Genomic DNA, 25,838 nt, shown 5'->3' on the forward strand with positions numbered 1-25,838 from the left:
TATAAAAAAAAAAATGACAAACTATTTACCCTACATCAAATATAAAATGATTCGACTCGATTTTTTTTATTGAAACGTAAATATTTTATCAAATAATAAATTTTAGACAACTATCCAAAAAGAAAAAAGAAAAATACAATTATCAAATGATAAAATAATCCCGGCGCCAGAGGTGGAAGGTAATGGAAACATTTTAGGAGTCGTATTTGGACGACTAGTGCTTGTAGTCGTAGCAGTTCCATTTTGAATAGAAAAAGAAAAAGAAGGATTTTTGTCTTCATCTCCGGTCTTCCTAGTCCCTCGATTCTCAAATAGGTCAAACTTTAATCCTCATTTTGCTTACCTAATGGCTTCCGTCTCCATCTTCTTCCCATCCTTATCATTCCCTTTTATATACTCCTGTCCTCAATTTACCCCGCAACCGTTGTTTTTTCTTTTGCTTTTGCACCCATTGAATTGGAAGAAGACATGGAAAATGTGGTTGATGTTTTGATAGTGGGAGCTGGAATCGGTGGTCTCACTACTGCATTGGGACTTCACAGGTGAACCCACTTTGTAATTTCTTTGTGTGAATCTGAATCGATGGTTTCTCAGTTTTCTTCTTGATGCTTATGATTTCAATTTATATCTTGTAGCTTGGGTATCCGAAGCTTGGTTTTGGAGTCGTCGGATGATTTGAGAGTCACTGGATATGCCTTGACCTTATGGACGAATGGTTGGAAGGCGTTGGATGCCGTTGGAATTGGTGATTCACTTAGGCAAAACCATGATCAACTTGACGGGTAATCATACACCATCCAGCCTTCGATGCTCTTCTCTTTACTTTTTGGATTCATGGTGTTTGTTCTTATGCCAGTATGAAAACTTCGAGTGGGTGTGGGAGAACTGAACTGATTGAATATTTGATTTTCTGAAATGGACTTAACTTCCAAGTTTCAATTATTCTTGTGTTCATTTGTTCTCACACCAGAATTTTCTTTCTAAGTTGATTTCTTACAGTTATTGTACTTTTGTTCATAGCTTTACATCAATGTTTGGAAGTTATGCTAATTGTGATTTCAAAAGAAGTGATCTTGATGATCTCACATATGAAAAATCAGGGGACCTCATGTTCCTTATAAGATATATGAGTTACTTCTCTTATTGTCAAATGTTTTGAGATAAAACTCTGTAATGGTTCTATGTAGTAGTATTGATCATTATTGATAGGATTAGAGACAATTCTAATAAAATTTTAAGATCTTTGGGTAGTTAATTTGTTACATATCAAGTTTCAGGACAAATTTTCATATATAAGTAAAATTACGGAGCATTTACAACAGAAATAGCTGTAACCTGTTATATAATGTCAATCTTTGTTTTCTGCAATGTAACGACTGTTTTCTGTCAGGGATTGTGGCTCTGATTTCTAACATCGTTGTTAATTGTCTACAACAAAGTGCAGGATTATTACTACATCACTGATTTCAGGGGATAAAACATCAGAGCTTTTGTTTCCAGACCCAGAAGAAGGGTTGGTTAGGCATTTTTTTCGATTTTATAACTGGAACAGTATAATTATTCTGCTCAATTGCTGTTTTGTTGAGATCTATGAGCTTGTTTTGATGGGCAGTGGAGTCCGCTGTGTGAGAAGAAAGTTTTTGCTGGAATGTCTGGCCAAGGCACTTCCAAGCGGAACCATCAAATTCTCCTCCAAGGTAGTTGCCATTGAAGAGTATGGTTTGCTTAAACTTGTGCATCTTGCTGATGGAACCTCAATCAAGACCAAGGTAAATTGTGTCTCCTCTCTTCTCTTATTTCTCAGATATGATCTATCTTCTCTATTAATTTGCATTATTTTAATACTACTTGGTTTGATTGAAAAGGTGCTAATAGGATGTGATGGGGTTAAATCAGTGGTGGCAAAATGGCTAGGCTTCAAGGCACCAGCCTTCACAGGGAGATGTGCTGTGAGAGGTTGTTTACAGCGTGAGTCCAACCATAATTTCGGACGAAAAGCGAGCCTATATGTTGGTGAGGGAGTTCGAGCTGGTATCATCCCTTGTGATGATAAGACTCTTTATTGGTTTTTCACTTGGACCCCCTCAGCTGAAGGTGAGTCCACAATGGTTAAGATCACGAGAACCCAAAAGCTACCACTTTAACTTTAAGTATAGCTATATCTAATCATTTGTATATTCAATCTTTAACACTCCCTCCACATATGTGTTCTGATTTTAACTTTGTTCACAACATCTAACACGTTAATTATCGGTGTATAGCAAATTAGATCAAATGCTATTGAGATTTAAAATTGATTTAAATACAATTAAGGTCCCTTTACTTATTTTATTTTAGTCTTAACACTTTTAATTGTCTGAATTTTGTCTCCATAATTTCGGTAAATCTTAAAAGTAATCCTCATCCTTGAGTTGGATCCAATACATCTTTTCTCAATACCGACACACAACTACAGAAGCAAATATTTCTATTAATTATCTATCTTCGTGTTGTCTCTTGCCCCACAGTGAAGGAAATGAAAAGGAATCCAGTAAAACTGAAACAACTTGTGTTAAGCAAGCTTGGAGAGATACCTGAGGCAGCAAGGGCTGTGATAGAAGAAACTGATGTGAGTTGTTTTCAACCAGCACCATTGCAATACAGACCTCCATGGGAGCTCATGTTGGGCAACATTGTGAAAGGCAATGTGTGTGTGGCTGGTGATGCATTGCACCCAATGACTCCAGACTTAGGCCAAGGTGGGTGTGCTGCTTTGGAAGATGCGGTAATTTTAGCCAGATGTGTTGCAGAAGCCCTGCTGAAGAAACCAAGCAGCCAGGAGGGGGAGAAGGCAGAAAGAGAGCAGCAAGAGCAGGTTGAGATGGGGCTGAAGAAGTATGCGTCAGAGAGGAAATGGAGGAGCATCGCGCTGATCGGTACGGCTTATATGGTGGGTAGGATACAACAAAGCAGTGGGGTGTTTGCTAAGTTTATTAGGGATAAGATTTTGTCTAAGTTTCTGGTTGGACTCTTACTTAGAAATGCAAAATTTGACTGTGGGAAACTGACCTCTTCTTTTTAAGGTAACGACTCTCGTTGTCACTGGTTTTCTTTTGGGAAAACTTTTAGTGTGTAGTTAGCATAATGGCAAGTGCTGAAGTTTGCTGGTGTGCAGAAAGAGCTACCTTGTTGATCTCTTTGTTGTAAGATAGTTGCCTTTTGGAAATTTTTTAATAAAACAATGGCAGGTGAAGCTCTTGCTTGTGAGGAGATTTTGATAAACAAATTACACAAATTAAATACTTGTCCTTTGGTTTTAAATTTATCTTTTCAGTTCTCTATATGTTTTCACAAATTGACCATTAGTTGCCCAACAACTTGATTTATTAAATGGTTGATATTTGCTGGTGTTGATGTCACTCTCACTATTTAACGATCATTATTATTGAGGTTAAGAATCATGTCAAATCTCAAATGGACGAGCTATAAAATTTCCAGAAAAAGATGTATTTTTACCAAATTTATATATGAAATTGCTTATTTTATGTTTTTGTTTGATAATTATTTGGTTTTTTAATACGTACTTATTTTCTTACCACTTAGAATTTCACATGACTTAATAATAAAAAAAACTCTATAACCGATCTATTCTTGTCAACTTTATTGACATTGATCTTTTTGTAGTGTGAAATTCCATATTTGTCCTCAATCTTAAAAATAGGTTGTTTTTTTTGGTTGTTTCCCTTTTCCCTTCTCATTGCATCTCTTTTGCGATTGTATCTCCTTTTCTCTTGCCATCTCTATTCTTCCACCTTTGTCCTAACTTTTCACCACCATTTCGTCGGTGGTTTCTACACATTTTTCATTGTTCTTGTTTCCTAAAAGGCATGTTTCTCTTATTCTTAATGCACATTGATTTTTCCATTCCGCTAAGCATGACTCTAAGGTTTGTTTAGTTCGTTAAAGTGTATTATGTAACCTTTTATGAATGATCACACAATTGTTATTAAATGATTATCCATATTTTCTATTACGTAATCGTCCACATTTTACTATGCAATCTACCACAGTTTACCGAACAATTTTCCCCAATTTACTAAATGGCTTCTCCCAGTTGACTATGCGATTGCTTAGGTTTTCCATTACATATCGTGTAACCTAGATGGGCTTGTGCTAGGTGCTATTAGTGTTTGTCTTCATGTTTTCTTATATATATCAAGGTTGTCTAGATTGATCAGTTGGTGCTCAATACTCATTAATTCTCTGCATGTTATATCATTTTTGACTTGTAGACCTTTCATGCAGCCTCCAACATAATTGCTTTAGGACTGATTTCATTCTCTGCCAAATCGTATATGAAGATGTGTATTAATGATTGCTTAAGAAATTGGACAACTGTAAGAGATTGCTCAGTAAATTGTGGAAGATCGTTTGTCAGAGGTCTCAAGTTGGATCTCTAGGGTTTCGTTCGAGCATTCAGGCTAGTTACCCAAGCTGACACATTGCGCTTAGTGTCACGGGCATACTTGTCCAAGGCGCTGTTTGCCTATGGCCGTATGCCCGAATACCCCTAAATCGCTTTGTCTTTATGTCTTGTAAGTAGTTTAGTCTATTGCTTTCATTTTCGTGTCGTCGAGCTACAGTGTGACATTTCGACATTTTCATATGTAAGCCTGCCAAGGCCAAAAATCTCAATATGTACTATAGGAGGCAACATATTACTGAACCCCCGCTCAAGCCTTGTCGCACTCTTTGCAATCCAAGCTATTTTTTTTTTTTTGCAATTGACAGTCTTCAATGTTTTCTTTTATGATGTTTTCAACAATTTATTTTCTCTCTCCCATTTTATAAAACAATTTTCCTAAGAACGTGGAGGGAGGCTACATCATATCGCGAGTTTGTCAGCGGATTTCGAATATTGAACGACTGACTTGTTAATCGAGCAGAACAAGTGCCGCATAATTGTGTTTGAAAGGTTACGATTGTGACAAGTGGTATTAGAGCCAAGTTGGCTTATCGACAGTTAGGATAGAAACATGTCGACAACTCGAGCAAGGCCCAGAGAGACCGACTAGTAGAGCTAGAAGAGCATATGCTCTACCTAGTCGAAGTTTCTGACTCCATCTGCTACTTGGAGTCCCGTATCGAAGAAGTTTCTGAGAAAGCTAGTATAATCGATTCGGTAGCTGACGGTGTTGAAGGATTACCAAAACAAGAGTTGTTGGCAAGAGTCGACACTCTAGAAGTGAATGGTGGAAGTACTGGTAACTATGAGCGTGAGGATAGTTCGTCGGGCTTTGTTGCCCACATGGAGGAACGTGTCAACGAGCTAGATAGCTTTCAGAAGACACTCTTAGAGATGATAAACGACATGTAGTAGGATTTTCGAGCTACCCTCGATGTCGTTAGAAACGAAATCGCAGATGTGAACACAAGACTAAATCTCACGATGCAAACAAATATGGCAAACCAAGTTTTGGTTGGAGGGGCAGTTCCCGTTACTAAGGTGAAGGTTCCGAAACCCAAGTCCTTCTGTGGGGAAAGGGATGCAAAGGCCTTAGAGAATTTTATATTTGATCTTGAACATTACTTCAAGGCCACAAACACAGTCACCGAGGAAGCCAAAGTAACATTCACGACGATGCATTTGTCTGAGGATGCCAAATTGGGGTAGAGGTCCCGATACATTGACATACAGGAGGGGCATTGCACAATAGATACTTGGTACGCTTTGGAGAAAGAGCTCCGCTCACAATTCTTTCTCGAGAATATGGAAATCCTGGCTCAACAAAAATTACGTGAGCTGAAACACACCGGCAACGTTTGAAGTATGTGAAACAGTTCGCGGGGTTGATGTTAGACATTCGCGATATGTCAGAGAAAGATAAATTTTTCTGTTTTGTCGAAAGGCTGAAACCATGGGCCAAGACCAAATTATATGAACAAAGGGTCCAAGACCTCACGTCAACGTATGTAGTAGCCGAATGGTTGTTCGATCTAGCCAGTGACTCTCAAGATGTGAGACGTCACGAAAGTTCCTCACTTGGAAGGAATAGGAATAGTCGCCTGAGTTCTCCCAAAGTTGTTGGGGGAGACAAATGTTCTAGTAGAGACCGCAGGCCTTACCAATCAAACAAAGAGAACACATGGTGAAGGCCGAATAATCGAAGCCCACCCAAGCATCCCCTCAGTTGTTTCATATGTGAGGAGCCACATCTGGCAAGAGAATGCCCGAATAAAGCTGACTTTTATGCTTTTCAGGCCTCATTAACCCTGGATTCAGGTGATAAATCGAATCAAGCCGAAGGTGAAGTGGACCAGATAGAAGGAGGTGAGATAGAATAGGGGCCTTAAAATACTTGTCGTCTCTCCAGAAAAAGGCAGGGGAGAGAAGTGTACCAGCGGAGAGAGGCTTATTGTATGTTGACACCTAGATCAGCCAAAAACAGACTAAGAGCACTATGGTTGATTCTGGTGCAACTCACAACTTTATAACAGAGGCGGAAGCCAGACTTCTAAGACTTTGTTGGGAGAAGGATTTAGGAAGAATGAAGGCCATGAATTCTGTCGCCCTACCTATTGTCAGGCTAGTGAAACGAACGACAATAAAGTTGGGAGGATGGAAAGGCCCTGTAGACTTTGTGGTTGTAAAGATGGACGACTTTGATGTAGTACTGGGAATGGAGTTCCTCCTTGAACATCAAGTCATACCAATGCCCTCAGTCAAATGTCTAGTGATTACTGGATCGTTCCCCACCGTCGTGTAAGCAGATATTCGTTAGCCTAACAAGTTTAAAATGATAACGGCCATGCAACTAGATAAGAGTCCCGTCCAAGAGGAACCACCATATGTGGTAATCCTGCATGGGACATTGGTAAAACTGGGGGAGACAGTCCCCAAAGACACTCTGTGTGTCCCAGAAAATTCCCATGGTGTGATGCCAAATAGTTGGCCCAAATCCTTGTCGATGCGAAGGATAATTGACCATGGGATGAAATTGCTGCCAGAGGCAAAAGCGTCTGCGAAGAATGCTTATCGTATGACGCCACTGGAGTTAGCCAAACTTTAGAAACCGTCGAAGAAATTGTCGAGTATAGGATTTAGTAAACCTGTACAAGCTCTTTATAGAGCCTCGGTCCTTTCCCTGAAGAAAAAGAACAGAAACCTATAAAGGTGTATCAACCACCGTATCCCGAATAAGCTCATAGCTAGTCGCAAATATCCACTCCCCATACTCACCAACCTGTTTGACCGCTCATGTAGGGTGAAGTATTTCTCGAAGTCAGACATCAGATCGAGGTATTGTCGTGTAAGAGCAACGGAGGAAAAGGGACTTGAGACGACTTGTGTCACAGAACATGGAGCGTATAAGTTTTCCATTGTGCCATTTAGTCTTATTGATGCCATTGCAACCTTCTGTGTACCAATGAACCAGATTTTTCGAGACCACCTTCAAAATGGTTTTCGAAACTAAAGGAAAACCAATTGGTTGCCAAGGGAGGAAGATGTTGCTTTGTGCACAAACAGATAAACGTGCTGGATTATGTGGTGGAATTTTACCGAATTAATGTAGGAAGAAGGAAGATTGCCACAACGGGAGGATGTTGATATGTCACTGAATATAGATTTTTCTTCTTCTGTTTCAAATGATGAAGTTATAAGAGACATCTCTTATTATTCTTATTTGAAGGAAAAAATTTTATTTGAAAGTAAAGAAGTGCTTTCAAAGTGTTTTGCATAATAGCAGTGAAGAGCAACTTTCAATTTAGGACTATAGTATCAAATTTGAAGTCTCTTGAATTTAGATATCTGCAAGAAGGCTGCAAATAGTATGTAATGGCATCTCGTTATAAGAAGAGTGATTTGTGGATGCTACGAAAATACACTTCTGACCATGATTGTTCATTGAGTACTGCCTAAAGTTCTCACATGCAAGCTTCTTTAACAGTAATTGGCAATTGTTTGATAGATGATTTTAGATTCATGTCTATTGATCGTTCAATTCCTAAAGAGATTGTGCATAAGGCTCGTACAAATCTTGGAGTTAATAAAAGTTACCAGAAAGCTTGGAGGGCAAAAGAATATATGGTAAAGATATTACATGGTGACATAGTTGAATCGTGCATTGATTTCAATATTCTTTGATAAATTGATTGAATCTAACCCATGTATGATCAGTTTTTTATATCAAATTTAAATTGATTTGCAGATAGATGTGGATAGACTAATATCACAGTCTATCTAGATAAACCAATATTGACATCTTTCAGATTCTTTCAGTTTTTTTTTGTTTGTGCTGATAGAAATATGTTTTTAATTATTATATGTACATGTACTGCTTTAGAAATGGATGATAGTGGTCATTTCCAGTTTTGCTTTATGGCTTTTGGTGCATCAATTGAGGGGTGAAAATATTGTAGGCTTATTATTTCTGTTGATGGGACATTTTTTAAGTGTAAGTTTGATGGCACCTTATTAACAGCCACGTCACAAGATGGTAACAATCAAATCTTCCCTCTTGCTTTTGCCATTATAGATTTTGAAAATGATGTATCGTGGACATGAGATTTTGAGAAGATACGAGGTAGTTTTTCAGAGAGGGCTAATTTAGTCATTGTTTTTGATAGGCATCTTAGCATCTCTAGAAGAGTTTTAAGAGTGTTTCCTGAAGTTGAGTATTGTGGGTACACAAAACATCTTTTAAGTAACTTGAAACTCCATTTTAAGGATCCACTACTTGATAAGTATTTCTTTAGCTGTGCTTATGTCTACATTGTTGAAGAATTTGAGTATCACATGAGATGCATGGAGTCTATTTGTTCAAATATTAGAGATTATCTTAGTAGTGTTGGTTTTGAGAAGTGGTCTCGGACATATTCACGTAGACGAAGGTATAGAATGATGACATCAAATTGTACAGAAAGTGTAAATTCAAAGTTTAAAGATCTTAGAGAACTACATGTGGCAACAATGCTTTGTTTAATTAGGGATGTATTGCAAAAGTGGTTTTATGAACGAAGTAAAGCTGCTTCTACAATGTAAGAGTCATTTGACTTCTTGGGTTGAGAACGTTCTGCGTTTAGAACATGAAAAATCAAGAAGATTATTGGTAAGACTTTTTTTTTTTTTATCTCGGACACTTAGAGATGGATTGCTATCTTTGTCTATCCAATAAATAAAGATAGCAATTTATCTGTTCCTGTCTCAGATAGGCACTGGTAGATTGATATCTATATATATCTGATGTATACAAAGATTGAAATCTATTTTTTCTTATTTTATTAATTGTCCTTTTGTGTTATGTATTAGGTTGATCCAATAAGTACAACTGAATACCAAGTAACGGATGGAAATCAACAGTTTATTGTGAAGTTAAACGTGGAATGTTGTAGTTGCCGAGTATGGGATGCTGAAGAAATTTCTTGTGCACATGCTCTTGCTGTTCTACGAATGCTTAATTTAGATACATATTCTTATGTATCTGAGTTTTATTATAGAGAAACACTATCAGCAACATACAATGGTTGTATTCAATCTGTTGGATCTCATTTTGATTGGAGAATTATAGATTCTGTCATGAAAATATTACCTCCAGTCTTTAAACGACAGGCTGGAAGACCAAGAAAACAAAGAATTCCATCTGTTGGCGAATTTAGTAGTTCAACCAGATGTTCCAATTGTAATCGTAAAGGACATAATAGTAGGACTTGTAAGCAAGACAAGGTTTGAACAATTAATGAAAATGCGTACTCTCTCTCATTCATTATTATGTATACACATTTGATATTAAATTTGATGGAAAGTTGATATCGTTTAGACATTAGATATATAAACAATCGCTTAATATTGTTAATGTGTATTAAGAAGATCGTTTAGACTTTACTAAACAATCGCTTAAAGATATATGCACAATCTTTTACATTAGTGTGATACACATAAACGATCGCTTAATATTCTATACATGCACGTTTATGAAATCGCTTAATATTCTTTTAGATATTACTGTGGTTTATAAATGATCGCTTAATATTGTTAATGTGTATTAAGAAGATCGTTTAGACCTTACTAAACGATCGCTTAAAGATATATGCACGATCTTTTACATTAGTGTGATACACATAAACGATCGCTTAATATTCTATACATGCATGTTTATGAAATCGCTTAATATTCTTTTAGATATTACTGTGGTTTATAAACGATCGCTTAATATTTTTTATGTGTATTAAGATGATCGTTTAGACCTTACTAAATGATCGTTTAAAGATATATGCACGATCTTTTACATTAGTGTGATATACATAAACAATCGCTTAATATTCTATACATGCACGTTTATGAAATCACTTAATATTCTTTTAGATATTATTGTGGTTTATAAACGACCGCTTACTATTTTTTATGTGTATTAAGATGATCATTTAGACCTTACTAAACGATCGCTTAAAGATATATGCACGATGAACATTTCTCTACACGAATGTTTTTATATCTTTATACAATTGTTTTGTGATATCTATCTAAACGAATACAACCATTCAGTCAAAAGTACAAGAACCAAATAAACATTTATTTACCAAAAGTATTTATTTGCCAAAAGTTCCAGTATATATTGTTATCTAAACAGTTTCATGTTTTCCACAGTCAGACAATCATGGTCAGCATTTGTTACAAGGTATTCAATAAATTTTGAACAAAAAATGCCACAATCTAATGAACGCCCTTTCTCTAATGTGGTATTGGATCTGACTATTGGCCAAGGGCTATATTTGAAGCGTTTTTAATGGAGATTCATTCTAATTGCAATTGCGAGTGAGGGGATGCATCGTGCAGGCATTTCAAGAGCTTCATCAACAAGTTTTTTCTCAACATAATTTGGCATTGAGTCGAACACGTAAATCTTGCATTTTCTCATATCAGCTGCAATAGCCAACCTGTGTTCTCTTATGTTGATGCAGCCAGTCACGTAGTTGACATCTCCCCACCCTTCTTTGTCTTGGAAATCACCAAGAGCTGTATTAAAATAGTATTCCAAATCTTGATCATTCCATCGCTCTAAGTGTGTTGTTGTGTCTGTCCATTCAGCTTTTTTATTGTCTGCTGTCAGCACATGACTATAAAAAAGTCGTTGCCAAACTATGCAGTGTGGTTTATTGATTCCAGTCTTGAAGAACAAGTAAAAAAATTTAGTCAAAATATAATTATGCAGTTTAATTTCTATAGAAAAAAAAATAAAGAATAACAACTTACTATAAATGCCAAATCTATTACTCTAAAAGTATACTTGCAAAGTTGCTTGATATGCAACATTTTTTTTGTGCAAGTGGGATAATAGCAAATCCATGGTCTACAAAAAAAAAAAATTAAACGATCGTTTAGTGAATAGAAACGAGAGTTTAAGTAATCGTTTAACTTACAAGTGATCGTTTACTTACTAAGCGATCGTGTAATATATATAAACGATCGTTTAGTGAATAGAAGCGATTGTTTAGCAAATACAAGTGATCGTTTACAACATTCTTTTTCCTTACTAAGCGATCGTGTGATATATAAACGATCATTTGGTTAGATAAAGTATGTTATACTCGATCATGTAGTTTTATATATATAATGAAATTTGGATGAGTACTTACGTTTCCTAGTATCCATGTGTTTTCTTCAAGCTTTTTGAAAAATTCTTTCTTTCTGGTTGTGAAGACTACTTGCCTTTCTTCATGAGTTTTTTTTTATTTTTTTTTTTATATATTTTCCAAGATAAGTATGCCTTCCATAATTTTGGATCCACTTGCCACATGGAATCATATCTATCTACATCTTTGATTTCAACATCTAGGACAGGTATTATAGGTTTTGATATGACCTCAATAGATGTTGTGGGTAGATTAACTTGTTGATCTTGATCAGACACCTTTTTATTTGCTATTTTACATAGCTTCTTTCTCTTCATTGATTTTTTTGTTCATTTATTTTCTATAATGTACAATGTTGTTAACTAAGGAAAAAATAAAAAACAATAATAATTGATGCAAAGTACTTCAGAGTTCTTTTATATATATACCAATAGAGATTCTAAATCAATTGCAGAACTTTCTTTCTCCGTTACTGGTTCATTTTCAACCAAAGTAACTGCTTCATCATTTTTTTGAATCTCTAACCTGTTGTTTTGGTCTTTCCTGTAATGTATGATATTAGACAAGTAACAAACTATTAATTTAAAGGACTACACATTTTGTTGTGTATACATACCAATTGAGATTCTATTTTTTCAGTTGAGGTAGATTGCTGCACATTTCTAATTGTTTGATCCTTAGTTACTTGTTGATTTTCTTTTTCTATCTCAGCTAAAGTAATTGCTTGATCATTTTTTTGTATTTCCTACAATGCATAATATTAGATAAGAAACAAACTCTTAATTCAAAGGACTACACAGTTGTTATGTATACATATCAGTTGAGATTTTTTATTTACAATTGAAATTGATGGTGGCACTTCATAAATTTGTACGGTTTGATCCAATGGAGCCATTGCAAGTTGTTTGAGAGTACTACTTGATGATGGTAGTATCTCACAAAGTGGAAGAGGTTGGCTCATAAGTGGAAAGGTAGTAATCATTTATGGTAGATCATTTTCTTTCTGACTTTGACTATTTATATTATTCGATAAATGTCTTATAGTCAATAGCAAGTCTGCATCTCTGCCATCTATGCTAATATCACTACCTGATTCCTCTTGATGTTCCCTAAAGAAAATGAGAAAAAATGAGAATAAGAAAAAATACAGTTACTTATTTAGAATGTAAGCAATTTTCACGATATAAAGCAGTAAACAATGAATGAAATGTTAACCTTTGGGTTTCCTCTTGATGTTCAGTATGTTGTTCTTCAGTATGTTCTTCAACATATCGTTGGTCATTGGTGATCATATCTTCTCTATTTTGATGATCATCATTATCATTTTGATGAGTATGATCATTCCCTTGATTTTGATTTTGATTTTAATAAACAAATAAAAACGAAAATAAAATTAAAAGATAATGGATTGTTAAACGATCGTGTATATAAAAGTAAACGATGATATATCATATATAAACGATCGTGTAACTTTGATAAACGATCGTTGAAATATGATAGGCGATTAGATATTTTAGTTAAACGATCGTTTATTTAAACAACTGATAAGCAAAATACTTTCTGAAAGCAAAGTTTACCTGGACCAATCTCTTCAGCATCTGCTTCATTTTAGACAGCTCCAATGACTGCTTTCTGATTGTGTCATCCATCCTATAGACTATAGAAGTCAGTGTGGATAAATTCTTACGAACTTCTTTTATTTCCTTCTTCAGTTTTGTGTAGGATTGCGAATGACTTTGTTGTTCTTTGTCATTGGACTTCTTTGATCTGCAACGTTTCTTGTTGGTGATTGGATGCATTTCAGACTGGTCATCTACTGTTTGACTTTGTTTCCTTCGTGGAGATGAGTTTAATTGCTCCAATGATTGATTGTTCATTGCATGATCATGAATATTGGTATCATTGTTGTTAATATCTGGAATTGATTCATCGTCCTCCATTTACACGTTATTATCCCCTCGAATTCGACTATCCATGAAAGCTTTCTCTTTGGTTGATAGCTTCGTTTTAGATTTAACAACAGTCTGCAATGTTACAATCAAAGAATTGTTAATATAAATGATCATTTATAAAATAATATGATACTACATATGGTATTCAATATAAACGATATTGCATTAAGCTAAACGATCGTATATGTTAAAATGTAAACGATCGTGTAATTGTATTAAACGATCGCTGACAAGTTTTACTTACATTTTTGTTATCGAATATGTTCTTCTGCAGCATTTTGTAAGATAGAGCTTATGTACAATTTCATCTCAATATCCTAGGGATTGATCGTTTACTGTTATTTGTGGCCAGGTGCTCACTTGCAGTTGAGAGTACTTTATAAGTCCACACCTAAAACATTTAAACAAATATGTTAAACTTTGATGTTTAATTTGCATTTAATTAAAATGTATAAACAAATAAAAATCACCTGAAAAGCAAGCATGTAGCCTTTGATGTTGTAGTATGCCACTGCTTTGGAACTTTTTGTCTTCTTTAGCTCGTATGCTTTTTTTTCCTTGTAGACTTGTCTTTAAATTGTTGAGCAGACGAGTGTAGAAGAAAGTTGACCAATCAAAGCTCTTAAATATTTCTTTATCAACTCTTCCCAAAATATCCATGTCAAACTGTGTTTTCTTATCCTTCCCAATCATCACAGTTTCTATAAAGACGACATCGTGATCATTTGTAAACTCAAAATTCTTGAAAATTTCCTCAACTTCCAAGTATGTTATTCTTGTTTTCTGATTCGAATACAAGTCTTTGTAGGTACTTATTATCATAATCTTTCTCCAATGTTATATTTGTTGGTCACAATCCAGCTATGATGTTGAATTCCTTTTGGGTGAAACAAACATTTTTCCCCTAAAACTGAAAAACAGATTCCATCTGTGTTGGCTTCTTCAAGTATCTGCCTCAGTAAGAAATGATGGATCAACTGGCCATTGAAGACCATGTTGACATTTAGCAATGGACCAAAAATTGTTTTGTTGAACATCTGCAGCTGTTCCTTGGTCAGTTTTATCCTTAATAAGACTGTCAATCTTGTGCACTTGGCATGAGACAATGGCAGGAAAGTACTTGTTGCTAGGTACATCCATCCTGAAAATAATGATCATAATATACTTTCCTTATGTACACAATTGTTTATAAAACACTAAACCATAAACCCTAAAATTAAACTATCGTCTACTTAATGTAACAGATCGTTTAATCGAAACAGAAAGATATTATTATATAATTAATCGACAAGTAATGATAAATTGAAACATTTAACAATCTTTAGAATAGAAGTTTAAACGAATCTGAAAACCTAAACGCTTGAGAATAAGAATTTAAGAATAAAATGATAGTTTTCAAGACAGAAGTGGAAACATTTGAAATATAAAGAAGACGAAGCATAAAGTTATAGTACGAAAGTTATAGTATGAAAAGTTCAGCAAAATAACTTTTGACGTTGAAGAGAAAAATGGACTGAGAGAAAAATGGAATAGGAAATCTTTGAGATGAAATGCTGAGTGATCAGTGCGTTTCTGTATTGCGAAGTGACGAAAAACGAAGAAGGTGGTACATATATTAGATGTTTTCATCAAAGGGGCAATATTGTAATTTCGCATGCTTTTTTAAAAATGTTGAATCGCATTCCTTACTGTTTAATATATATATATATATATATAAACGATCATGTAATTAAGTAAAAAAATGTAAGTGATCGCATTGTTGAATGATGGGAAAACGTATAATGTTAAACAATGATGTTATACAACTAAATGATCGTGTAGGATATCATTTATAAGATGTTGTTAAACGATGATGTTGTACAATTTATGCGATCGTGGAGTATATTATTTAAGCGATTATGTATTTATAAGATTAAACGATGGTGTTGTTGAATATAAACGATCGTGGTAATAAATGTAATTACATATTAGTGGAATCTTTGACTGAGTTCCATCTTTTCTACATCTACAGAAAATATTCTTTGAACCTGGATCCCTTACCTTTTTCTACTTAATTGATCACTTTATACGTTTTACAAGATAGTGTAGGATATTAAGAGTGAAATGGAATACAGATTTCTTAAGTATAAAATAAAGAAATTTTCGAAAGTTAAATTTAAAGATTTGAAGCTTTACAAACACTATAAATCATCTCTAAAATATTGAGAAATTTGTAGGTCGAAGGATGGAGCAGTATCCATGTATTCTTGAGTTGACATTCTTCTTTCGTTTCTCTTGCTGCTTTCTTCTTGTATTGAGACTTTTGTCTTTTTTTGCTGATTAACATTATCTTCCTTTTGCATTTCTTTTAATTTCTCTCTTGTTTCCTTTTGTTTCAACTTCTTGTGGTTCTTGACTGCTATCAGTGTCAATTTCTACTTCAGTTTTAGTTTCGTTATTATCAAACTCATCTTCTTCAATCAACTTTTGTTTTCCTTTTGTTGTATCTTTTGTATTTTCTTCCCTTTGTTTTTCTATTTTTTTTTCTTCAACGATTACAATATTTCCCAATTGAATCTGACTTCGTTTTGTTTTGTCTTCCTGGCTCCTATTTTCAACTTCTTCTTTTTTTTTCTCCATCTAATTTAAATTCAATTATCTAAATGTAAAAAGAGAATGTGCTGTCAAAATGATTGTGCAACAAAATGTAGACAGCCGTGCAATATGAAGATTGTTTAAATATGTATATACGATCATGAAACCAGTTGAGCAGCAAAGAATTAAAAAATATATAAATTAAAGAATTACAAACTAGCGAACAGTCGTGTTAAATATATAAACGATCGTTTAGTTATGTTAAACGATCGTTTAGTTATGTTAAACGATCGTTTAGTTATATTAAACGATCGTGAAACCAGTTGTATATTAAACAAATTAAAAACATGTGTTAATACGTGTGTTTTTGGTGTTCCTAAATGAATAAACCAGTTGTTCTTTTCGTCTTCTTCATCTATCTGCAAGCACATAAAGAAAGAATGTTCAGAGACATCATGAAGAAAACACATCCTGACAGATAAATTATATCTGTCTATACGAGTTATATTTATTGTTTAGAAAAGAGTCAAACCTGTAGCAATATTGTGTTTTTGGTGTTTCTAAATCTGTAGTTGCTATTGTTTCTAAACTACTTTGTGTTTCCAAAACAGCAGTTTTCTGTAAAGAAAAAGAAACAACATAATCTTGTTTTATTTTATTTGGAAATTGAGTAACATTAAACAAAACAAAGGAGTACATAATGAACAAGGCACTAACCGTAGGACAATGTGTTGTTGCATACTCATTGTATTAACTTGTTCATCATCATCAAGAAGATCAAGGCTACAAGTAGGGGGTCTATTTTTCTCCACGACTTTTGTATATGCAATTTCTTTCTCATTCTGTTATTGTTGAAGTGTGGCTGATGGTGGTGGAACATTCAAGCTTGTTATAACCATTGTCAACATGTTTTTTATTTCTTTTATTCATTGTCTTAATAATATTTGTTATGCTTCTATTTTTTCTTGATTTTTTCTAATTTCACTTATTTCATTTAAGATTTTATATGTTTCATTGGTTTTTTTTTCATTTCTTTCTGTTTTTTTTCTGTTGCTCTGCCTTTTCTTTTCTTTCCTAATTCTCAATATTTTTGAAATATCTCAAAATTGTTTGAGGCTCTTCTTCTGATGAGTCTAGAGGTGTCATGGAGAACTACAAATAAAATGATATTAGATTATTAGTGAAAAAGTAGGAAAGGTATTGATAAACAGTGATAGATTTATATCATCATCTATTCAAGATAGACATGGATAGAAAATCTTTCATTGTCTATCTAGATAGACATATATAAAGCATGCTCTAAGCTTACTTACATTCTCAGATTAAAAAATGTCGATGTTTAGAGTCCTTCAGTCACTTGTTTCCAAACATTCCCATGTTACAATTGGTGGCCCTTCCGTTGCAAGCTTTCTTCCAAACCCAACATCTAAATTAGAAAGTCTCACTACTACAGAAATTGGATTACTTGACGTTAATATAGTGTCAAGTAAACCTTTACTTGACGTTTTTAAAAGCGTCAAGTAATCGACTGTCAAGTATAGTCAGATTACTTGACACTAAAAAACCGTCAAGTATACCTTTACTTGACACTAAAAAACCGTCAAATATACCTTTACTTGACACTAATAAATCATCGAGTATACATTTACTTGACACTGTATTGACGTCAAGTAAACTACTGTCAAGATCGCATACTTGACACTATTTTACACATCAAGTAAAATTGTATAGTTGACACTAAAAAACCGTCAAGTAAAATATTATATTTGATTAAGGAAGATCGCATACTTAACACTATTTACACGTCAAGTAAAATTGTATAATTAACACTAAAAAACCGTCATGTATTTAAAGTTATATATATTGTTTATTAATATATTAAATATACAAATTTTCTATTTTCTGTTTCTTGCATTAGGTACATTTCTTTTCAACCATAAGTTACACAACAAAAAGATGACAAATAAACCAGTAAACCAACAACAATTTCATTCTTCTTAGTAATGTCATCAACAATTACAGAATTCCAATCCAAATATAACCAATTAAAATGTGTTGTATACAAAAACTAAAGTCTATCTCTTTGCATCTATTGCCTCATGTATATAAGCATAATGGCTATGAACAAAACATTTACACAAAAAAGGTTATGAGCATTCTCATATGTTAGCCATTTACAAAATTAAGATCATATCTAAGTGTCTATCATATGTATCAAGCTAAAAATTCAGCTCATTCCACTCATACTTCATTCAATTCAAGCTGTGAGTATGAGTTTCTCCTATCAATCTGTAGAACATAAAAAGTCGAGTAGACATTTTGTTAAAAAAAAAAAGTCACATATTATACTATTTATAACATTACAATGTAAGTAGTTTAAAAACATACCGGATCAGTAATAATGCTTGTGTCCTTATTCACGATTTCGCGCATATATCTCATGACATAATATCCACATTCAATAGTACCTACTGGTAAAGGACACTATAACACAAAACCAAATAACAATACATATTAGATTATGTGCTAAATTAAATTGCAATTAGTTTTATAAATATATTTACCTTTACCCCTTTCCAAAATGTTTATTCAAAATTTTATAAATAATTCAAACGTTTATTACTAAAGCAATGCAATTAACAAAAAGGAATATTTGATTCTTTATTAAAAGAACATACACATATACTTCTATTAAGAAAAGAGAATGTGTAATTGTATAAGAATTCCTTGGTTATGTAGATGCAACCTTTCCACTTTAGATAAAAAAAAAAAAAAAAAGGACGAGTGGAGCACAAATACCTGAATTCCTTCCTGGTTTATGGCAACTACTTGCTTCTTTGGGGATAGATGAAATTGTGTTGAATATTAAAACAACATCCAGCAATATCTGCAGAACAAAAAAAAGATACAAATGCATCATTCACAAAAAATTTGAAAATAGTAATTATGTTACAATTTACAAAATGACAATCCTTGAAAATTTATTTGTAGGAATAAGTTTTTAACTTAAATACTAACTATGAAAGATTGCTAAAATGTCAAATGATACCTATTTTCTTAAATACTAAATAATAAAAATGGAACTTACTTGTTGAACTAACACCTAAATATGTGCCAATAATGCCAAAATTACAAAGCAAAACCCTGGAAAAAATGTCGGCAAGTAAGATAAATATCTCACAATCAAATTGTCAAGGGTAATATTTTGCATAATGAATTTTTCTTTGTCCAAATTAGTTTCCATAGTCTCGCAAATAAATTAGCCAAGTGAACTGTAAATTTTGTTGACTTAAAATTGTTATATATGAAACTATTAGATCGGTCCCTACAAGTGGACTATTATACCAGTTAAACATTAAGAAGAATATATAAGAAGCTTCAGTGCATGCTCAACTACTACTTCATGCATCAAAATTGAACAGTGCATCGTAAAAGATTAAGCACAATTCAATGAGAAAGTTTAGCAAGCTTTATCACTTTCAAAATTGAGAACTATCGACAATTGGTTGGCAACAAAAACGACATACCAAATGCCTCCATGAGGAATAAGCTATATCATAACTCATGCATCTCCAAAGGAATAAGCTATATCATAACTTTCAATTTTTTGGGTGAAATTCTCAAGGATTTCGAACAAAAGTACCAATGGTTGTGAATGATTAACATCATCAATTAGGAGAATATATCATTGATGAAATAAAATAAACCATTAACTTTTTGGAGTACATTTCTAGAAGCACAAAAGAAGTAATGAATAGTTAAAATGTAACCCATGTCAAATTTCAGTGCAAAATTTGAAATTTTATTAAATTTTTTCTCAAGGGATTTTTCACAAACACCTTAACTCCAATTGAAAGTTTACCTGCTGAATAAGTGTAAGGCTAATGGAGACGTCACAACAGCTAGATTCTGAGAGGAGGGTGAAAGCATCAGAGTGGTTTAGAAGCTCATTGCCAAGGCCCAATACACGATAGTGACTAAGGCAAGCGTTAAAGTGAAAACGTATAATATAGCCATCTATTTGATGTACTTGAATTTCTGTGGCTTCCATACAGTGTACATAATTTTACTAAAACATTTGGGGCTATAGGGGTTAGAACTTTTGAATTCTATAATAATCATATTTGAAAGTGATAGTGATAAGTTGTTTTTAAATGGCTTGGTTATGAAAGTGATGCATATTCTTGACACTCTCAACCTAAAATAAAATTGACAGAAAATAAAATTAAAGTGAAATGCAGAACCAATTTCTTAGGGCCAGAATTCAAATAAAAAAAAAATTACAGTCACAGAATGGCTTCTTTTTTGTAAGAGAAAAACATTTGAATTCCAAATCAACAAACATATATCCAAAAGTAGTATTATAAGTTCTATATATATATGTATATATATATATATAATAGTTATCAAATGAGGCGGAATTACACACCTTATTATAGGTATCCTAACTTTGAAGCGGTTTAGGTGGCAAGAAGGTCTGCAGTCGTCCTCAACCGTGCTCGGTGGAGCGAGTTGGCTCTTACGTGAATGTCTATGGTGGAGCGGAATGGGTCTGTAACCATGCACGGTACCTGTGCGTGAAGCGTTTGTAGAGAAAATTGGTGAAGCGTCTGCGTCTCTAGACAGAGCTTGTCCTCAGTCGTGCACGGTGCTTGTGTACGAACGGGTCTGAGTGTACGAACGTCTGCCGTCTAGAGGTTGGGTGTGGAGGGAAGATCGCGTAATGGTGAAGGGAGAGAGTCGTAATTGAAGAAAATTGGGGAAAGAGGGAAAAAAGATAGGGTTTTGTAGAAATTTGGGGAAAATGGAAATATGGAGGCAAACAGAATGTGAAAGAGATATGGAGGGGGAAAAAAGTTAGGCTTTTTTTACAAATTTGAGGGAAAAAGGAAATTTGGGAAAGTTAAATTAAAAGAGGAAAAAAATTAATTTAATAAGTTTATTTTAATAAGCTTATTTTATTATGTTTATTTTAAATTTATTTAATGAAAGGATGGAATAAATAGTATTTTTATTCTTTATTTTTTTTATTTTTTTATTTTTTTATATTTAATATTTCCAAAATATTTTTAAATAAAAATGTAAACTATCCTTGAAGCGACCACAACGTCAAGTAAACTCTGCACTATACTTGACATTAATAAACCGTCAAGTACAATCTCTACTATACTTGACGCGAAATAAAATGTCAAGTAAAAGCTAACGTAAAATAATTAAATTTTTTTTTCTTCAAACTATACTTGACGCGTTTTTCGCGTCAAGTAAATGTCCACTATACTTGACACGGATACAACGTCAAGTAAGCTCTCCTTTATACTTGACGCGAAAAAAACGTCAAGTAAAAGCCGACGTAAAATAGTTTGAAAATTTCCATAAAAACTCCGCTTTTTTTAGATTATACTTGACGTTTTTCCTTTAAAATTGTGAATACTTGACGTTTTTTTAACAAAAGCGTCAAGTATGTAAAAGTGCCTAGTGTCAAGTAAAGTAGATTTTGTAGTAGTGTCTTGGTATTTTCTTAAAAGCCCAATAGACTAAAGCTAGGGGAAACCCTTGAAGGTATACAACATCTTTGTCACTATAGGATGTTTTTTTCAAGAACTGATATGTTAGGATGTATGCTAACCATCCCTATAGATAGCCTTTGAAGATTTCTTCATTATCCAATACGTCTACATGTAGGAGATTTATATGGTTATGTTGCTGCTTGGGAATTAAAAATGCTTTTAAGTTATAGAGGTTAACTAGTTTTTCTTTCAATGAGTCTTCCTTGTTGCACAACGCTTTGAAAGTTCTTTCTATATCTCTTCTTGTTATAAAGTCATCATGACGGAAAAGGACATTTTTCAGACTATTTTCTTTTCTTTTTCCTAGATTTAACTCATGAAATTTATGACTTTTTAGTCCAGTCACAAAAAAAAAGTCTTTTAGCCCAAATTTTGCTATATGTCCATTGAAGTGGAAAGCAAGGACATTAGTTTTTTTTTTTTTGTATGACATTGTTTTCTTAATAGAAAATTCAAGAATTATGTTAGTATTTTGGCCATTTTAATGTTAAGGAACTGGCCAAAAGGACTGTTTGTCAAAACTTGAGAGAGAATTCTTTTGTCTATTTTTAACTTGATCTGATTCAATGTTTCTAAACTGCAGTATACAGAAATTCTAAGGTTTTTTTGTTCATCTTCAATAATAATGTCATTTGAATAATGTTTCACCTGTTGAATGACATAATAAATAGTATGTTTCATACAAGGGTAAGTTTAAACAAATTTACAAATGCAGAGCGCTATAAAGAAAAAGATACACAAATATACAACGCTACGCAGACACGATGCTTGTTACCTTTATTCCTTTTTCTTTTTTTATTTTTCTTTCTTCTGTCTTTGCTTTACACCTTATTGATTTGCTACACGATGCTTGTTGATTCTTGCTCACTATCTATTTTTTTTAAAAAACTAATATAAATTATATTCAATGAAATATATACAATTAGTATAGAAGCAGACATGTTTGTATGTGGGATAGATCGTGATAGATATAGATTGATCAAAATGAATATAGATTGATCGAAATGAATATAGATTAAGGCCGATTTGAATGCGATATAGATCGTGCTAGATATATGTGGATGATGGAGATAGATCGAAATGAATATAGACTCAGACCTTTTTTATTCTTGCTCACCATCTATTTGTAAAAAAGAAGAATAGTATAAACTATATTCGATGAAATATATACAATAAGTATAGAAATAAACATTTTTGTATGTGGGATAGATAGCGATAGATATAGATTGATTGAAATGAATATAGATTAAGACCTCTTTGTATGAGATATAGATCGTGCTAAATATATGTGGATGATGGAGATAGATCGAAATGAATATAGATTCAAACCTTTTTTTATGCAAGTTAGATCGTCGATCGCGAAGAAAAGAGATCAAGATGCCGGATTAAGCTAGAAAATCGATCGGGCCGCCTTTCGATTTGACTCTTGGGATGATTCCAGGCGATCGGATAGTCAAATACCGGAGGTCAAAAAGGAGTTCCATCGCGGGTCGACTGAGTCAGATAAATCAGTTTAGCCTCAGCTTGAAGCTCCATCGGTTTCTTTTCTTGCCTCATCTGGAGCTTGAGAGAAGATCATCAGAGCTTGATCAACCTCTCAATTCAAAGGAGGAGTAGTGCCCCACGCTAGCTCTTGCTCTAAACCTCTTCAGTCTCCTTGCAAAAGAATGAAATGGTGAATTAGGGTTCATTCTGAATTTCGCGCCGACTGATCGATGTTGTTGTCAATCTGAGATCTTATTTCGGTTCGATACGTCCACCGGAGAGACTGACCTTTGGCTTTCGTCTCGGTAGGTGTATTCTTTTACATTTTCCCAAAAGAACATTCATGCATTTCTTTCTTCCTCGTCCATAGGAAGAGGGACGTGGAACAAAGGAAGCGAACTCGACTTCCAGATCCGAGGATAAGCAGAACCCCCGGGGGGATTTCAAAGGCAGCCCAGCCCCTTTAGAGTCGGCCCACTTTTAGCCCTTCCAGCGATTATGCCCCTTTTAGCGCCCTACCGTCCACCCCTATCATATGAATCTGGCTCCCTGCCTTTCTTTTCTTAGAATGAACCCGCTAAACCCAGAGAGGGACCTCCTTTAACTAAAGGGCAGCTTGACCCGACTAATTCAGAGAGCAAAGCCACTTTATCGAGTTGTAGCAGGAAAAATCCATTTTTGGATCACTTTTTTCGGGGTGAAAAAGAGGAATCCCTCTTCTTCTCACTCATGAAATTCCACTAACCCGCTTTTCGCGCTTGAATTAGAGGTTGAATCAGAAGTCAGAGTGGCAGTCCTCCCGATAAGTTCTGTTGAAGTAGTTACCAGGATATAAACAATTGACGAGGAAAACGATTAAAGAAAAAGTCTGAGCAAGTTCTTTCACCTTCTTATAGCCCCTTCATCTTGATGGTATTTTTGTAATTACGAGTTATTGGAGTTTCCGTAAATGTTCGTTTATACTTATATAAACGATGGTTGAAATTTCTCTACACGATTATGTATACTTAAACTTTTTCGTCATCTTTTACTGTCTATTACCTTATCGTTTATATATATGATTATCGTTTATATAATGTACAGAATCGTGTATGATTATCGTTTATATTTTCAAACATGATCATACGCACATATGAGATAATCGTTAAAGATAATTTACGCGATCGTTAAAGATAATCGTTAAAGTATTTTGTTATCATTTAGCGTTTATTATTGATCGTTTATGTATTTAGTAATTTACAAGATCGTATATCAATTGTATATTATTCTACACGATGCCGTCTAATAATCGTTTATTAACATTAGTCGCGTGCGCAGACGATTAATCGCACGTTTATTGGGGTATTTTTGGTATTTCGCATTGTTGGCCTATAGGCTTTTTCCGTTTCTGAAATTGTTCTATAGAGTGTAAATAACTTGCCGCTTATTTATATTATTAAAAAAACCCCTTAAGTTAATTGGTGGGAATTTGTTGATTTTTGTGTAAATTATAATTTATTTAAATATTTTGGATGAATATTTAATTAAGTATGAAAATTGGGATTTTGGTGTTCTTTAAAGATTGATTTAAGTTGTTTGATTTTGGTTTAATTTAATTGTTTTGGTAGGATTTAAGGAATTATGATTAGTTATATATGAAGGTATATATATAATTAATTTTTCGAAAGAAAAATAACTATATTAGTGAGAATATAATTATTTATGGAAAATATATGATGTTTTGGGGAAGAGGAAAGGTATAAGATGATGTGATGGAAGAGTTTTAATGAGAAGAGAGAATATTTAATTTGATTTGTTTTATTTTGAAAAGAATGAGAAAAGAAAAATGAAAAGTAAAATAATAATAATAATAATACTTTTATTATTTATTTAAGGAACCTTTGTGAAGCATGTACCATTAAACATTACTATTCACCTTCTTCTTTGTTGAGAAACCTTAGCCGTCGTCGCCTTTGTTCACTGCCACACCTTTTGTTACCCATCTCCGATCGTTTCACGTCAATTGTCCGCCGTTTATTGTCTCCATTTCTGTTCGTCCGCACGGCGTCAAAATCGTTCCACTCTGCCTTCCTCGATCAAGCGTTGCATCTATTCAGGCTATCTCCGACACGTGTAAGGTCCTTCGATCGTCTCCCAACCATTTCGTTCTCTCTTTCCGTGTGCTCTGACGTCTTCTCTTTCATTCGATCGTTCTCTGCAAGCGTCGCAAGCTAGCATTTCTCTTTCACATGTGAGTCGTATTCCTCTCTAACCTTAGCCGCACGCGCCAGGCACCAAGCCAACCGAGCCAGTCTCCTCCAACTGTAAGTCGAGCCATTTTTAGTCCTCCTCTCCTTCAAGTCAAGCCGTTAATGAGCTTTTTGCCTTTTCCTAAGCCATTTGAGCTATCTAATACTTTTGGTAAGTTTTTTAGTGGGTTTTGGTATGCCCATCAAATGTTGGATCTTTTAATTGGAGGGATTAATCTATAGAAATTGTTCCCATTTAAGGTTGTTCTAGTTTCAACCTTAGCCTTGGGGTACGTTGGAAACCTAATTAAATACTTGGATGTTTTGGATGAGAAATTTATTAAATTAGTTTTGTTTATGTTCAGGACTTGTCTGTTTGGAAAGCTTTGACTGTTGCTGTTAGGGATAAATTTAATCTCGAA

The 25,838-nt window shown here is 34.0% G+C and overlaps 1 protein-coding gene across 2 annotated transcripts in view; it reads left to right on the plus strand.

Annotated features, from left to right (window-relative positions):
* Window positions 1-242: 242 nt before the first annotated feature.
* Window positions 243-25,838, plus strand: part of LOC103490273 (monooxygenase 2-like) — a 40,078-nt gene continuing 14,482 nt past the window's right edge. The window contains exons 1-7 of one of the 2 annotated variants that reach the window (XM_051090296.1): window positions 243-542; window positions 636-782; window positions 1,445-1,513; window positions 1,613-1,769; window positions 1,866-2,094; window positions 2,508-3,062; window positions 4,285-4,716. In XM_051090296.1, coding sequence (XP_050946253.1) covers window positions 469-542; window positions 636-782; window positions 1,445-1,513; window positions 1,613-1,769; window positions 1,866-2,094; window positions 2,508-3,061 — 1,230 coding nt within the window. In that variant the 5' untranslated portion in view covers window positions 243-468 and the 3' untranslated portion in view covers window position 3,062; window positions 4,285-4,716. Of the gene's footprint in view, window positions 543-635; window positions 783-1,444; window positions 1,514-1,612; window positions 1,770-1,865; window positions 2,095-2,507; window positions 3,063-4,284; window positions 4,717-25,838 lie in introns of those variants that run through there. The other variant, XM_051090290.1, reaches the window with a different exon arrangement.

This window comes from Cucumis melo, chromosome 1 (assembly GCF_025177605.1).
Source record: "Cucumis melo cultivar AY chromosome 1, USDA_Cmelo_AY_1.0, whole genome shotgun sequence".
In the NCBI taxonomy this organism is placed as follows: domain Eukaryota; kingdom Viridiplantae; phylum Streptophyta; class Magnoliopsida; order Cucurbitales; family Cucurbitaceae; genus Cucumis; species Cucumis melo.